Here is a 13,346-nt window from a genome sequence, read left to right on the forward strand (position 1 = left end):
CTGTCTTAATGCATTTATTCGGAATTTCAAGAATTACCATTCCACATGTCATTACAGGTCCAGGTCAGGCTTAGGACCAGTTCTGCCCACCGCACACATACCTACATGAGAAAAAGCTGTGAAGTGGTACAAGCACAGATAAGATAAAGGTACTTTAGGAAGACAGGTTCTGCACCCTACCCTCTAAATAAATAAAGTAATTCCTATTATGTGGAGATATAGCCATCTAAATCTGATGAGAGTTAGCACATACCAGTGAAACTTTTCTGTAAGTCAGGAGAAATACACAGACCTTACAGCAATTTTAAAAATATGCTATTTTAATCACAATAGTGAAAGGCAAGGTCATTAAGCCATCCCAGTGAGTTGGACCCTTTTAAAAAAAATACATTCATACATTTTCACACTTCATGGGCAACACACAATGTATGTATTAAACCCAATTATCATAAATCACTGAAGTTATTCCTTTAAAAAAGTTTTATAGCTTTATCTCTAAAAATATAAATATTTTGCAGAACGCTACAGAATTTGAAAGCTTCAGTTAAGCTCTACCCCAAAATAATCATCTCCTGAGATAAAATGCACAGCAGGCTGTGCAGTTAAATGTGCTGACTTAAGATTCACCACAGTATATGACTGCTTTACATTTTAATGTTCTTTATTCTGTCAATACATGTTAGGGCCACACCTCGTGTGGGAGGAAGTTGCTTTTGCAATCTTTTTGTAGTATTTACTGTTGATAGGCAACACTTCTGGAGGGGAGTGAAGATACAATTGTTTCATTGTGAAGATATAACTTGTACACTGTATTTTAGCATTTGGAACATCTGAATCTTTGTCTGGTGTTATTGAGGCTAAAAATAAAGACCAAAGCTTTTCTTTGAAGGATTAATTATTTGCATTTCCAGGTTGCCCTTATATGGGAGTCACTTTTCCAGTAAAGTAGATGTCACCAGAGGAAAAAAAGAACAACACAACAAAACCCAAACAGATAGGTTAAGCCCTGGCTCTCAAAAGCAGCTCAGCTCTGTACAGTAAAAACATCAGCTAGCACACCTGACCTTCTACGATAACACAATCCCTCATGCATGTCAGAGAGCTACAGAAAGCAAATGAAAAAAAAAAAAAAAAAAAAGCATGGCAAATCGCCTGGTAGCAAACTACCCACAATTATCTGTATTACCCAACATCCTGTGAACATCTGCTTTAAAAGTACTCTGAAGTACTTTGTCCCTCGGGCCACATAATTCTTTTTTGTAGCAATTATGCAGAACACACCAAGATACTGTTAGCTTAGAACTTGTTTAACATCTCTTTATATTTCTCCAGTCTCCACACAGATTCTCTTCTAGGTGCACTTTTGATAAAGCTTCAAGTACCAGTAAGAGCTCACAAGAGTAACCAGTACTTTCTGAGCTCCCCCCTTGCCAGGCATGAGGGAAATGGGAAGCTTTCCTGACTCACTGCTCTTTGGGCTCCAAGGGAAGCAGTATGCAACATGAGTCAATTAAGACAGGTTTCTGTAGCTTCCCTCCCTTCACATTTGCTTTTACAAAGACCATTTCCACTAGATTGCTCAATATGCTGTACAAAGATAAGCTCCTTTTGCCCTACCAGTATTCAAAGGGTAAAAGCAAACAAAAAAAAATACCAACCCAAACCGCCGAAGTAGTTCCTGATCTGTGATGACTTCCCAGGTTTAAGGTACATGAAAAATGACTGTTTATATACACATTTTAATTTCTGCTCTATAGGAAAAAAAACAGAGACAGATCAGATAGACTGTGTATCTGAATTGCATATCTAAATTACCAAATCCAAGTCAATCTCGTTAGGCTTATTTTTCTCTGAAATACTTTATGTAAAAGGCTCTGAATATTGTTTTCAGTCTCTGATAAAGCTTTTAATTCCATATCTACAGAATCCTTAAGCAGGGCTTATCCTTCTATCTCCATTATTTTAATACAAGTTAGGGGACCAATTTAAAGAGACGGAGAGAAAGCACACACACAACCACCCCATGCCTGGGTGGTTTTTTTTGTTTTGTTTTGTTTTTTTTTCCCCCCAGAGGTGGGCAACCCAACCATGGAGACTCTTCCTGCTCCACCTACTGCTCCCTGCGGTCCTGGGAGAACCTTGTCCAGAGCCTGGCACCAGCCCCTCCGCAGGCTGCTCCTGCTGAGGTGGACAAGCCTTTACTGTGAACCTGTCAACGGTGCGTTTGCTTGGCTCTTGCAGATGCCAGCACCATACCAGGCCTTGCCAGGAACCGTAAATCCTTCGCTCAGGGAATTGACAAGCTGTGGGCTGGCAAACACTTCAAGTGCTGGTTTTGCACTGCACAGCTCTACCGGTTGATCTTGCAAGCAACACATTGCCTGTTTCATCTTTGTCATTAAAGGCTGCAGGGTTCATTCAATGCAGACAACCTGCTACACATACGAGAAGGGGAAAACAGCACTGCACCTGTCAATATTCACAATTCAAATCTTCGCTTCACTTCATCTGCAATCATTTTTGCAATGGCAAGGGAGGAGGTAGCAGCAGGGGAAGGGGCATTTCGGACGTGAAGAATTCTGCTTCCAATATCTCCCGTGCCACCATCAAATACAAAGTCATCTACCAAATTTCCATCGCTGTCCAACGCTTGAGCTCTCACTCCAGAGGGACCCCTGCAAATCAGAGGAGCTCACTGTTAGAAAGAGAATGTTGTAACAATCCAGTCAGCTTAATTGAAATATGGTAATATTAGTAATTTCTTTAAGAAAATGTGAAGGACCCAGGAATTAGTAACATTTCCAATACGTTTCAAAACCAAACCACAGAAACCATATAATTTCGAACTGAATCCCTTTCTGTAATATTAGAGAACCATCCAACAGAAACGAAGGAAAAGACAAGACATTGGTCTGCTCTATTCTAGATCAAAAAGGATTCTTATCTGAAGTTAGATGGATTTTAAAGTTACAGACTTTACCCAAGCTTTGACACACTCTCTCAGAATGTCAACACAATGTTTAGCAAATACCAGCAATGATTATATAAACAGCACCTGCATTTTTTCCAATGTTTACTTCTGTCCAGAAAGGCAGAAGTATTGACAAGCTGTCTTGGGGCTTTTGGTGCTTGCATACGTTGCCTCATTTCTAGCACCAGGCTTTTCCCATGAAAAGTAATGTGTGACATCATGAAAACATTTTATGGCTGTGAAGTTTGCACAACACATAACCATGCGTTTCCACATGACAGCCAAGATGACTATTTCAAGGCCAACATCTTTATCACATGTGAAAAACAAGGAGCACCCAATAATTTATCAGATTAAAAAGTAACAATGACTTCCCAGTGGTATTTCTATGGTATCCTGTGCCTCACAGTCTTTAAGGAATTTACTACCATAGCACTCTTTCCAATGTAAATTTGAAAGTGCTGTAATTCCCATTTTACAGGGACACAAAGGGAAAAAAAAAAACAAAAAACAAACAGAACACCTCAGGTGCATAGACAAATTTCCTGCTGTAAAAGGAGGAAGGGCTCTCAGACACACTGAACACTGATAAGTACATCTATACTACGTCATTCCATACTACCACGTTATAAATTACATCTTTATGATTATTCATATTATTATTATGCTAAATTTCTTCAGGTAAACATAATCTCAATGTTTGTCCAAAGTCACAAGGCAGAGCAGGGAGCTGAATCTGATCATCCACATCTTAAGGCAACATCAACTCCCAAACACTGTGCCCATGTGAAGACGACACAGCAGGGTGGCAGTGGCTCACAAGTTAAGTGTGCATGTTCAAAATCCTTGCAGGGCACAACTACCTGCAGCCCTGAACCTGATGCAGCACCTGCCTGTCTGTCAGTAAGCAGGCTTTCTTCACAAGCATACGTGCTGAGGTTTTCCCAACTCTGATTTTAGAAAAGATGATTAGGATTACTGTAAAGGGCACTAGCACTCATGTAGAGAATTAAGAACCACAAAGGACATGCAAACGTTTGTGACTCCTTTGTCTTACTCCAGAGGTGAAAGCACTGCAGTAAACATGGCACCATATTCTCCTTAAAGATAATTTGTTGGCAGATAGGGAGAAATCTGAAATAATAGCTCATTGTAGACTAATTCTGTGGAGTTTCCCATCTCAGAGTCTCTGTGACCCTCTGGTGGCAAAACCGAAGATACTACACTTTATTGATTATGAGTCAGTCTAGGAAATTTGCTTCCGTTCAACAGCCACTGGGGCTTGCTTGTCCAGTCCTGCCATTCTCTAACACCTTACTGGGTGTTTCCACCTCAGCGGGTTACTAGAGAAAAAAACAAAATGCATTGTTCCTTTGGAATTAGAGAACCAAGAACCAAGAGTATCATTTTACTAGAAAATAACCCCCGAAGTGGAGATTTCTGCTGTTCTGTAACAAACACAAGAAGGACATTCATACTGGGTCAGATCACAGGCTCACCTACCCCAGCAGCTTGCCTCCTGCCAGCCACATGCCAATACCTGCACAGAACAAGCCCAGAAGACTTCTTCCAACTGCTCTCAAGTCACCACCAGCTTGCAGCACAGGGACTTCACCTCTCCAGTCCTGAACAGCAAGTTTCTCCTTTTTCACCTCTCCCACAAGCCCCAGATTTGCAAGTCCACCCTCCACAAACAAAGTTCTGGAGATCATTCCAGTCTCCTGTCCTGTCTAGTTTTAAGTCTCTGAAGTAACAGGATAAGTGTTACAACATTTAAGAAGTTATGCTTTATAAGCTACTTGTTCTTGCTATAAGGAAACGCTTCCTGATAGGTTATAAAATTCCTCCTTCTCCATTTCCCATCATTCCTGAAGGTTATGAGCTCTTAAATTTTCAGAAGGCAGAAAAATCAACTTTTTTTCCAGCCTTATAAAGATTCCCAAGGAAAAAAACAAACAATGAAATCAGGCTGGGGAGTCAAAGGCTACTCAGTCTTTTGGGGGAGCGCTGGGCAGTGTAACGAACTTGAGAAGCAGAGTGGGAGATGTCTCAGAGTCATTACAGTAAAACGAGGGCAGGTAGCCAGGCAGAGGATTTTCTGTATCTTTCCTCCTTGTGAAGTCACTCTCCTCCCCAAACACGCAAACAAGCCCTCTCTTTTCAAAAGGAAACCTTTTGTTTTGAAACAGCAAGCCTTGTCAAACATGAATTTCATGCCAATGGTATTCTGCCTGAACTAAGTAACTCCTTTTTTTCCCCCCTCTTATTTTGCATTTTCTCCCTGCAAATATTTAGACAATTAAACCCACCTCCACGTACTTTAAATGCCTCAGCTTTCTTCACAAATCTCTTCAGTTCCCTGTCATTTCAACACTCCTTTGAATTAGTCTCTCTCCACACCTTAAGAAGCTGAATACAATTTATTGACATGATCAAACCAAGGCATTATTCACTCCTATCTGATGACACAGTGCTCTCAAGCACACAGAAAAACATCACTGTCCTCCTCCATGTAAAAAACAGAGGTGCAAGCACTTCTTGCAATTTCTGCCAGCTCTAGCTCTTTTCTAGCACTACAGCTTTCCACTTTTCATTAAACATCTATGCCTTAAGCCATATGTTCCCTTCCTGAGGGGAATCAGCAGCCTTCTCTTCTCCTAAATACAGGAAATTTAGCCGGGGTACCTATTATGCTACATCCCTCCCTCTAGTAGTATGAGTAACAACTCTCAGGCTTCCCCATTCACTAGCCATTCACTAATGAATTTCATTAATTTTGCTTCACAAAGGAAGCAAACACTATGTTCAAGCTACTTGATGTGTCATTTGGAAGATATTTCTCTTTTTTGGCATGTCATATCTGTGAATTTCAGCCTATGGAGAGTAAAAGTAATAAAACTATTCATCAAACCTGCCTATACTTAAGTTTACACGATATAAAACACCTTCCTGGAGAAAGCATCCAAATACTTTCATGCTTTGGTAGTGCATTTTGGTGGAAGAAAGGAGTAAGCTATGCTACATTTGCTACAACCAAAAATAAGAGATTAAACAAGCCGTTGGGTGTTACTAACAAGAAAAGTTTTCTTTACCTGAGTACATCATTGACGGTGACCTCTGGTATGAACTTCTGAAGTTCCTTCACCTGTGCGCTAAGGAAACACGCTCGGTACATTTCATTCAGTCCATACGACAGGTTTCTCAGTACAAGCTTCCATAACCCACTGTAGAGAAAAAATAACTGCAGTAAGAACAAATCTTCCATGATATATGCAGACATGTCAAAATAATGTTGTCTTTAGAAGGTAGCAAAGGCGATTGCAGAGCAAAATCTTCAATTCCCTATGTCAATAATCCAATCATGGCTTTCTTCTTGGGAAATACATGCTGGTTCTTCCCTGTTTTCATCAAACCTTGGAAACAGAGCTGTATCATTCACTTCCATTCTTTCTGTGGAACATCACTCTGAACTCCAGTCCTTCCTATGTCCAGGCTTTTTGACTGATCCAATCAAATCAAGGCAAGAAGCTGAAAACCCACATGCACGAGGCTTTTTTCTAGTTGTTCTGAAGAGATCATCTACTCCTAAAAACCTCAGCTTTCTGGTAGTGAATCTTGTTATGCCTTTGTAAGCCTTGCTTGCTTGGTTTTCCAGTATAAAAATCTATAGATAAAGATCAAGATGTTTTCAACACTTTCCTTTAATAAACTGCATTAAGCTGAGCTCCTTGCCAGGAAGCTATTTTGCAGTTCCCTGACCTGTTCTGCAGCCTCTCTTTGGACCCTACCCAATATTTTCACATCCTTTTTTCCAGCCTAATTTCTAAAATTGAGCACTCGGTACCTGTCAGCCCCTCATAGAGAAGCAAGATTTCTCTTAATTTCTACAGATACTCTGTTGATTTATGCTTGCATTTTTAGCAACGATTCCTAGCTGCTCTAACATGCTTTGTAAGACAGCTTCCCAGTCTTTGTGGCTCTCAACGTATCTCCTTGCACTCTGATGTTTTTGAATTCTAAACTCATATCGATGACCTGATACAGTTTAACATGACAATCTAGACCACTGTGCATTCTCTCGTCCAAGCAACCTCTGCAGAGATTTTAATCCCACTGTCTACGTTGGTTAAAATACATGCATTGCACTCCATTGAACCAGGACCATTCCCAAAGCAACCCCATTAGTGGCAACACAGCTCACCAGTACCTCCTGATGAGCAGACACATCCTCAGACCAGCTAAGAAATGCCTTGGTAGTTCACAAAAACTGAAATATTAGAGTACATGAAGTTGAATCTCTTTGGGAAGTCCACCCGTATCAGCACAACTGCCTTTTAACACATCAAAAGGTTGGCAGGGTTTTTGACAAAAACAAGTTTCCACTGGATCACAGGCTGACATTTAAATTACTGTATTGAGCAAGCAAAAACACAAGACAAGATGCGATTACCTGTACAGCACAGCATCAAAGAAGTCTGTAGTACTGAAGTCAAACAATTTGTAGCCCTCTCGCTTAAAGGCTAAGACTGCATTAGGACCAAGCCAAACGCTGCCATCCATTCTTGGTGTGAAATGAAATCCCAGGAACGGGAACCGAGGATTAGGAACCTAAAGCAGGATACAAGTTATTACAGCTAACCTCAGCGGCTACAAACTAGATCAATCAAATAGCTATGCAACCACCGAGGCCAAACTACTCCAAGAAACATGGGAATCTGTGAGAAGGAAAGCACAGTACTTACAGGTTATTGTGTGAGAGTGAATAAAACAAACCCAAACACAATAAAGGAGCCGTCCTCCCAATAAATGGAAATAATTCATTTTAAATAAATAAAAAAAATGAAAAAAATAATTCAGTTTGCCATTTTATTTCCATTCACCACAAGAACATTCAAGACAAATAACCACGCAGTTGGCTCCTGAGCTCATTTCTGTGTTTGTTAATTGTACAGTTACAGCACGTAACTAATTGAAAATGCTGAAGAACAGAGCAGGGCCAAGCAAGACTGCATCCCAGATAAAGCAAAACAATCAACGTATGAAGAGGTATACGTGATTTCTCAGGCTATAAATAAATCAACCCACAACAAAACCAAGAACACACAAATGCTATTCACCAATAGTAATTACATTACAATAAAGTAGGTTATAAAATATAAGGAAAACCTCACCTTTCCTGTATAACTCAAATGGCTAGCAAGCCTGATTAATAGGAATAATAAGTATCTGCAGTTTCTTTTATTGTTTGTGAATGGAACAGTGTAATTGTGCGTGAAGGCTGACAGAAACAAGCTGTCTATACAATAAAAAAAAGTATAAAATAAGCACACCTCTCCATGTGCTGGGGTTTCAAGATCTTTAGCTGTAGGGGCCTACAGAGTCACTATCTTACAGGCTGAAAATAAGCAATCGATTGGTATATGAAAACATAGGTTATGTTATCAAAAATGTATCAAAAATAGTTTATGACTATGACATTACTTCAACTTAAGTTTCTTTCCTGTATTCAGAGCACTGCTTTTCCTGTTAGAAATAGGCTTCAGATTTTTTCTAAGCTTAGTGCAACCACTCCACAAACTAAATCCATTTCTGGTAACATATAACTAAGTGAATAAAGCAGTGTTCTAGTCTTACTGCCACGTTTGGCCATAACAAATTTTCAAAGGGCACAAACTATTCTCCCATAGCCATGGCACAAGGCTGGAAGCCATTTCCAGCCAGTTCCTCCCTCCATCCCAATGCAGGATCCCGCATCATTCCCAGGTGACAGGAGGCCAGACAAATGTCCGATACCTGGAGATCCATGGGGTGACCTGTGCCAGCTTTTAGCAGGCAAACCTAAGCTCATATTAAAGAGGCACTATCTAAATATACTGCCTAAATTGATTAAATGCTACCCTAGGAATCCTCTCTTCCTGACTGATAATTTCACCTTCTCTTTGGAATTGTCCCTCTTTGTCACACTATTTTTCTTACTAGATTGTAGAAAGCTTGTCCTTTTCCTACCACTTCTATTTTTTTGTCATACAAAGTAAAGTTAATTCAAAGATGAAACTAATAGACAATATATCTCAGTCTGAGCCTTCAGCATTAGCAGACTAAATTAAACCCTGCATCTAATTAACTGATAATTTACTGTTGTCCCTCGTTGACTTCTGAATCCTGCCAATGGGTTTATTTTATAATACATGGAAAAAATCCAGGCTTTTGTGGGTATATGGCTATCATGTTAAATGTTTGATTCTTTCCCTAAAATAATAATACCAACCCATTCCTTAAGAAGTGAACGAATAGAAAACCTCACTGGCAATAATTTTCCCTGATGGTTCTTTTACCTGTTCCTTAAAAAACAAGCTGTCCTGTCAGAAAGCAACTGAACCTATGCTGAGATGTTGTGCATCACTATCTTCAGTCTAACAGAAACAACAGTGTGATATTGCCCTTATTTTTGTCGTTTTAGCAATTCCTAGGACACACTGTGAAACATGCACAAGAGAGTACCTACCGGGTAAATGTTTCCTTTAACCATATAGCACTTCTCTGGTTTTAGCACCAAATAATCTCCACGGAAGGGTACAATACGAGGCTCAGGGCTGCAGCCACTGATTTCAGACAGGCGGTCTGAGTAGAGTCCTGCACAGGTCACAATGTGCCGACAGTAGATTTCCTCACCCTGGATGGGGGAAAAAAGGCAAAACCAAAACCAAACAATTAAAAATTCAACATGTCTACTAAAAGATCACCTCAAATTCTTGGAAAAAAATTAGTAAAAACCAGAAATAAAGACAACCACATTATTTCAGATAATGTTCTCCTTTATTCCCTGGAAGAGAACTATCATAAAAGGGCAATTAATTGCATAGGTAAGGCTGGAAGAATCTTTAAAAGAATAGAAGGGGGGAAGTAAAAAAAAGAAATCAAGAAGTGTCATTAACTCTCAAACTACCTTCAAGTTCCTTACACAGGCTTATTGCACAGGGCTAAAGCCCACCATGAGAGTTAAACACTGCTCCTCCAGCTAACCAACTACCTCCCTTTGGCACTCCCTCATTGCTGTCTGCATCCTACAAAGCACTGATGCCACACTAGTGCAGCTCCCTGGCCACATTTTCCTTGCCAGAGGGCACATTATAGGTGAGGTACCTAAACAACCACAAGATACTTGGTTAAATGAGGCCATTAACAGATTTCACCCCCGCACTGGGAGTGGTCATGCTGAACAGTAGCTTATCCAGACACCTAAATTCATAGCACTGGAGAGCTGTTAAATAGCTCAACACCTTATTATCTGAATAAATTTTTAAAATCATAATCCACATTTTCAAATACTATGTGGTTGTTTTTTGTTTTTTGTTTTTTTTTAAATCTTTTATTTCCCCATTTAAAAACATTTCTATAAAGGTACTCACTTTTTGATGAGGGAATCTAACAGATTTTGGAAGCTACTTTTTAATGAAAGCAGGGAAATGGATCAAAAAAAGCAGCAGCTCTAACTTGAAACGCTATTTGGGATATGGTAGGGAAGGTGTTCTTTGTTCATGTCATTTTTTTTGTCTTTGTTTTCCCTTTCTCTCTCTCCCCCCAAGAAAAGAGCACAGATATTTTCTCCTGAAGGTGAAAAGGTTACAAGTACATTTGCTGTGCAGCATTAACAAACCTGCTTTAACAACCCCAGTACGTGTACCTGTTTCACTACATTACCTCGTGGCTTTCTGATAACAAAACGATTACAAATGCCTCCTTATCATTTTTATAGATGTCGAAGATCAAGAACAAACATGAAAATTCATGTTTCTCTCTAAATCAATAAGTAATAAAAGGAGTCCATGGAAACAACAAGCGTAAGAATGCGCAAATAAGGAAGATAAGGAGCACATACCATCAAAGATGTCAAGCAGCAGAAAGTTATACTTTCATTATTATTCTCAGCACACAGTAAAATCTGAACATACTCATATGCTTTGTTAACAATTGACTGAAGTTGTTCGCTGTCATCCAGGACTGCTGTTATAGAACATGTTATAGAAAAGCACCTTTAAAGCTTTCCAGAGGCTGACTAATGCACTAGGACTTGACACCAATTCTTAAGAAAAGGAAGAATAGCTTCCTATTAAGCAACGAAATCTTGAGTTTAGTTCTTACCTTGGAGTTCCTAACGATGACTGGGTATTTCAGTCCTGTAAGAGAATTAGACAAGAGAAGAAATTAAGAATTAAGGAATTAAGAGGACACATAACAGAAAACCGACAGAATTAGCCACTTGACACAAAGGGTTCAGGGTAACCGACATCATTGGACATGACTGTATTTATAAATTAATAGTTAGCATAGTTTGTCTAAAAACATCCTTTTCAGGCAGAAAACTGAAATCACATCTCTGAGCCTAATGCAAACATGTTTTGAACAAAATCTTTTGCAGAACTGTAGTAAATGAAGGGCAAAAATTGCCTTACCATCTGCGCTTTCTGAAGAACTTTCTTTAGCCATCTCCATGCCCGTAACTTCAAAATCTGTCAAGATTGTTCCACCTGCTTCCTGGAAGTCTTCAGCATAGGACTCGGCCACTTGTTTGTAATTCACAATACCAGTATATGGAGAATCAAGGGCCATCAGACCCTGAAACAGTATTAAGATATGAAAGAACAGTGAAGGCTGTATGTGCACTTTGGTCTTTGATACAAAACATATTTTCCCTGGAATGATGTGCGCTGCCACCAAGAAGGGAGTACTGGTGTCTCCCCATCCTGGGCTGCTTGTTCCCAGTCTCTCCATTTTCCAGCTCCAGTGGCAGTGTTTGTGTTTGCTGACAACTATTATGGTGAAAACTGCCTACAGGGATTTCACTGAACGTGAAAATACAACAAAAACAACTAGTTGATACAGAATGCTTAATGTTAAAACACGTTACCTAATCCTGACTTCAACTAATATACATTTATTTTTCACCACGTACTATGCAGTTCCACCTACAAACAGTCACTTGGGAGTTTACCTGATGCGTGGCTACTACCAATGCCTCCTGCAAGGCTAAAAGATATGATCTAGCCTGGTCTCAACACCCACTGCATCACACATCAGAGAGAGAAGTCCCTTCTGAGTTAGACAACAGCCTATGCCTGTCCTAGCAGACAGCAGACCAAACTTTCAAGTTTAGTGCAGAACGAGATTTTCAAATTTTTCTTAGAGACATTTAACTATTTTTTCTACCGAAATGTCTGTTTCTCACTGATTTTTTATCCTGCAGGATGACAGAACGTTTTCCTAGTTCCAGCTATACCATTGGGATAGTAGGATTGCTTTATCTTGCAGAGATGCTTCAAGCAGAAATACACTGAAGACTGTCAGCCACTTAGATACTACAATAAGGGCCATTCACAAGCCTGAGACAAACAGAATGGTTTATAAAATTGTCTTCTGCACAAAAGATTTCTCTCCACTTCAATGGTCTTATAATACATTGCACTGTATGTGCAGTTACCTTTCCTTAGAAGAAAAGGATTCAGCACAGGAAACCAAAGCAAGCGTAATAAGCCCCACCTGAACCTAGTCATTTGCAGAAAGAAGTGCTCAGATGGATCTTGAACATGCAAAGAATGTTTTAAGGAGTGGATACAAAGTGTTTACAAGACAGAAAAAAGATTCCCCTCCAGAAAATTTTTGTCTGAGCCTCCAACTGCTCAGAAGCAATGAGTCATGCACTACACCGAGAGCAGGCTGCCAGATGAAACAGTATGGGGAATTTACATCCAGATTTTCCTTTCAATCAAAGGCAAACCAAACAATAACAACTTTGTATTCCACAAACCACCCACATTTCTCCTGCTGTCAAAATAAACAAGCTGAGAAGCCCTACGTTACAGCCAAGTGGATAGGAAGCAACTCGATCAAAATTGGCTTGAACCAAGCCTGTATTTGCAGATGGGAAGGAATTTTCATTGCTGCATTATTGAGTTTAACATAAGTTAAACAATTTTAGTGTGAAGGAGCAGAACCGTCTCAGCATAAACTCAGAAATAGCAGTTGTGACCTTGGGAAAGGAAAATCTGCCTATCGACCACAAAAACATACAAGCAAGCTCCTGCAAGTAGAAGGGAAAAAAATAAAAGTCACCGATTCCTATTGGTGGGAAAGCAGTTTGTTTGTTTGTTTTTTTCCCTGAACACATAAATACATCAGAGAGAACACCTCCTTGTAAAGCTGAGAAAAGGAAGAAGTTTGAACAGCTTGCAGGTTCCATCTGCTTGCCTATAGATTCAGTCCTGTTCAGGGATCACAGTCTCCTTTTCCACTTGGACTCAAGTGAATCTGGTTCCTTTTGTAGGCTGCAAGTGAAATGAGTTACCTGGTCTCCAATTCATGAATTCTGGTCCTTGTG

General features: G+C 39.8%; 1 protein-coding gene across 6 annotated transcripts in view; it reads right to left on the minus strand.

The window, feature by feature from the left end:
• The window catches only part of L2HGDH (L-2-hydroxyglutarate dehydrogenase), an 18,578-nt gene continuing 5,232 nt past the window's right edge, over positions 1–13,346 (minus strand). The window contains exons 5-12 of one of the 6 annotated variants that reach the window (XR_014317649.1): positions 11,425–11,587; positions 11,114–11,148; positions 9,477–9,644; positions 7,422–7,579; positions 6,064–6,195; positions 2,470–2,675; positions 1,659–1,751; positions 1–101 (exon numbers count right to left, since the gene is read on the minus strand). Coding sequence is in view for 3 of the 6 variants with exons in the window: in XM_082762279.1 (XP_082618405.1) it covers positions 2,480–2,675; positions 6,064–6,195; positions 7,422–7,579; positions 9,477–9,644; positions 11,114–11,148; positions 11,425–11,587 (852 nt within the window). In the remaining 3 variants the exon portion in view is untranslated. Of the gene's footprint in view, positions 2,676–6,063; positions 6,196–7,421; positions 7,580–9,476; positions 9,645–11,113; positions 11,149–11,424; positions 11,588–13,346 lie in introns of all 6 variants that reach the window. The other 5 variants (XR_014317650.1, XR_014317651.1, XM_082762279.1 and 2 more) reach the window with 5 other exon arrangements.

This window comes from Aythya marila (assembly GCF_965140915.1).
Source record: "Aythya marila genome assembly, chromosome: 5".
Taxonomy (NCBI): Eukaryota; Metazoa; Chordata; class Aves; order Anseriformes; family Anatidae; genus Aythya; species Aythya marila.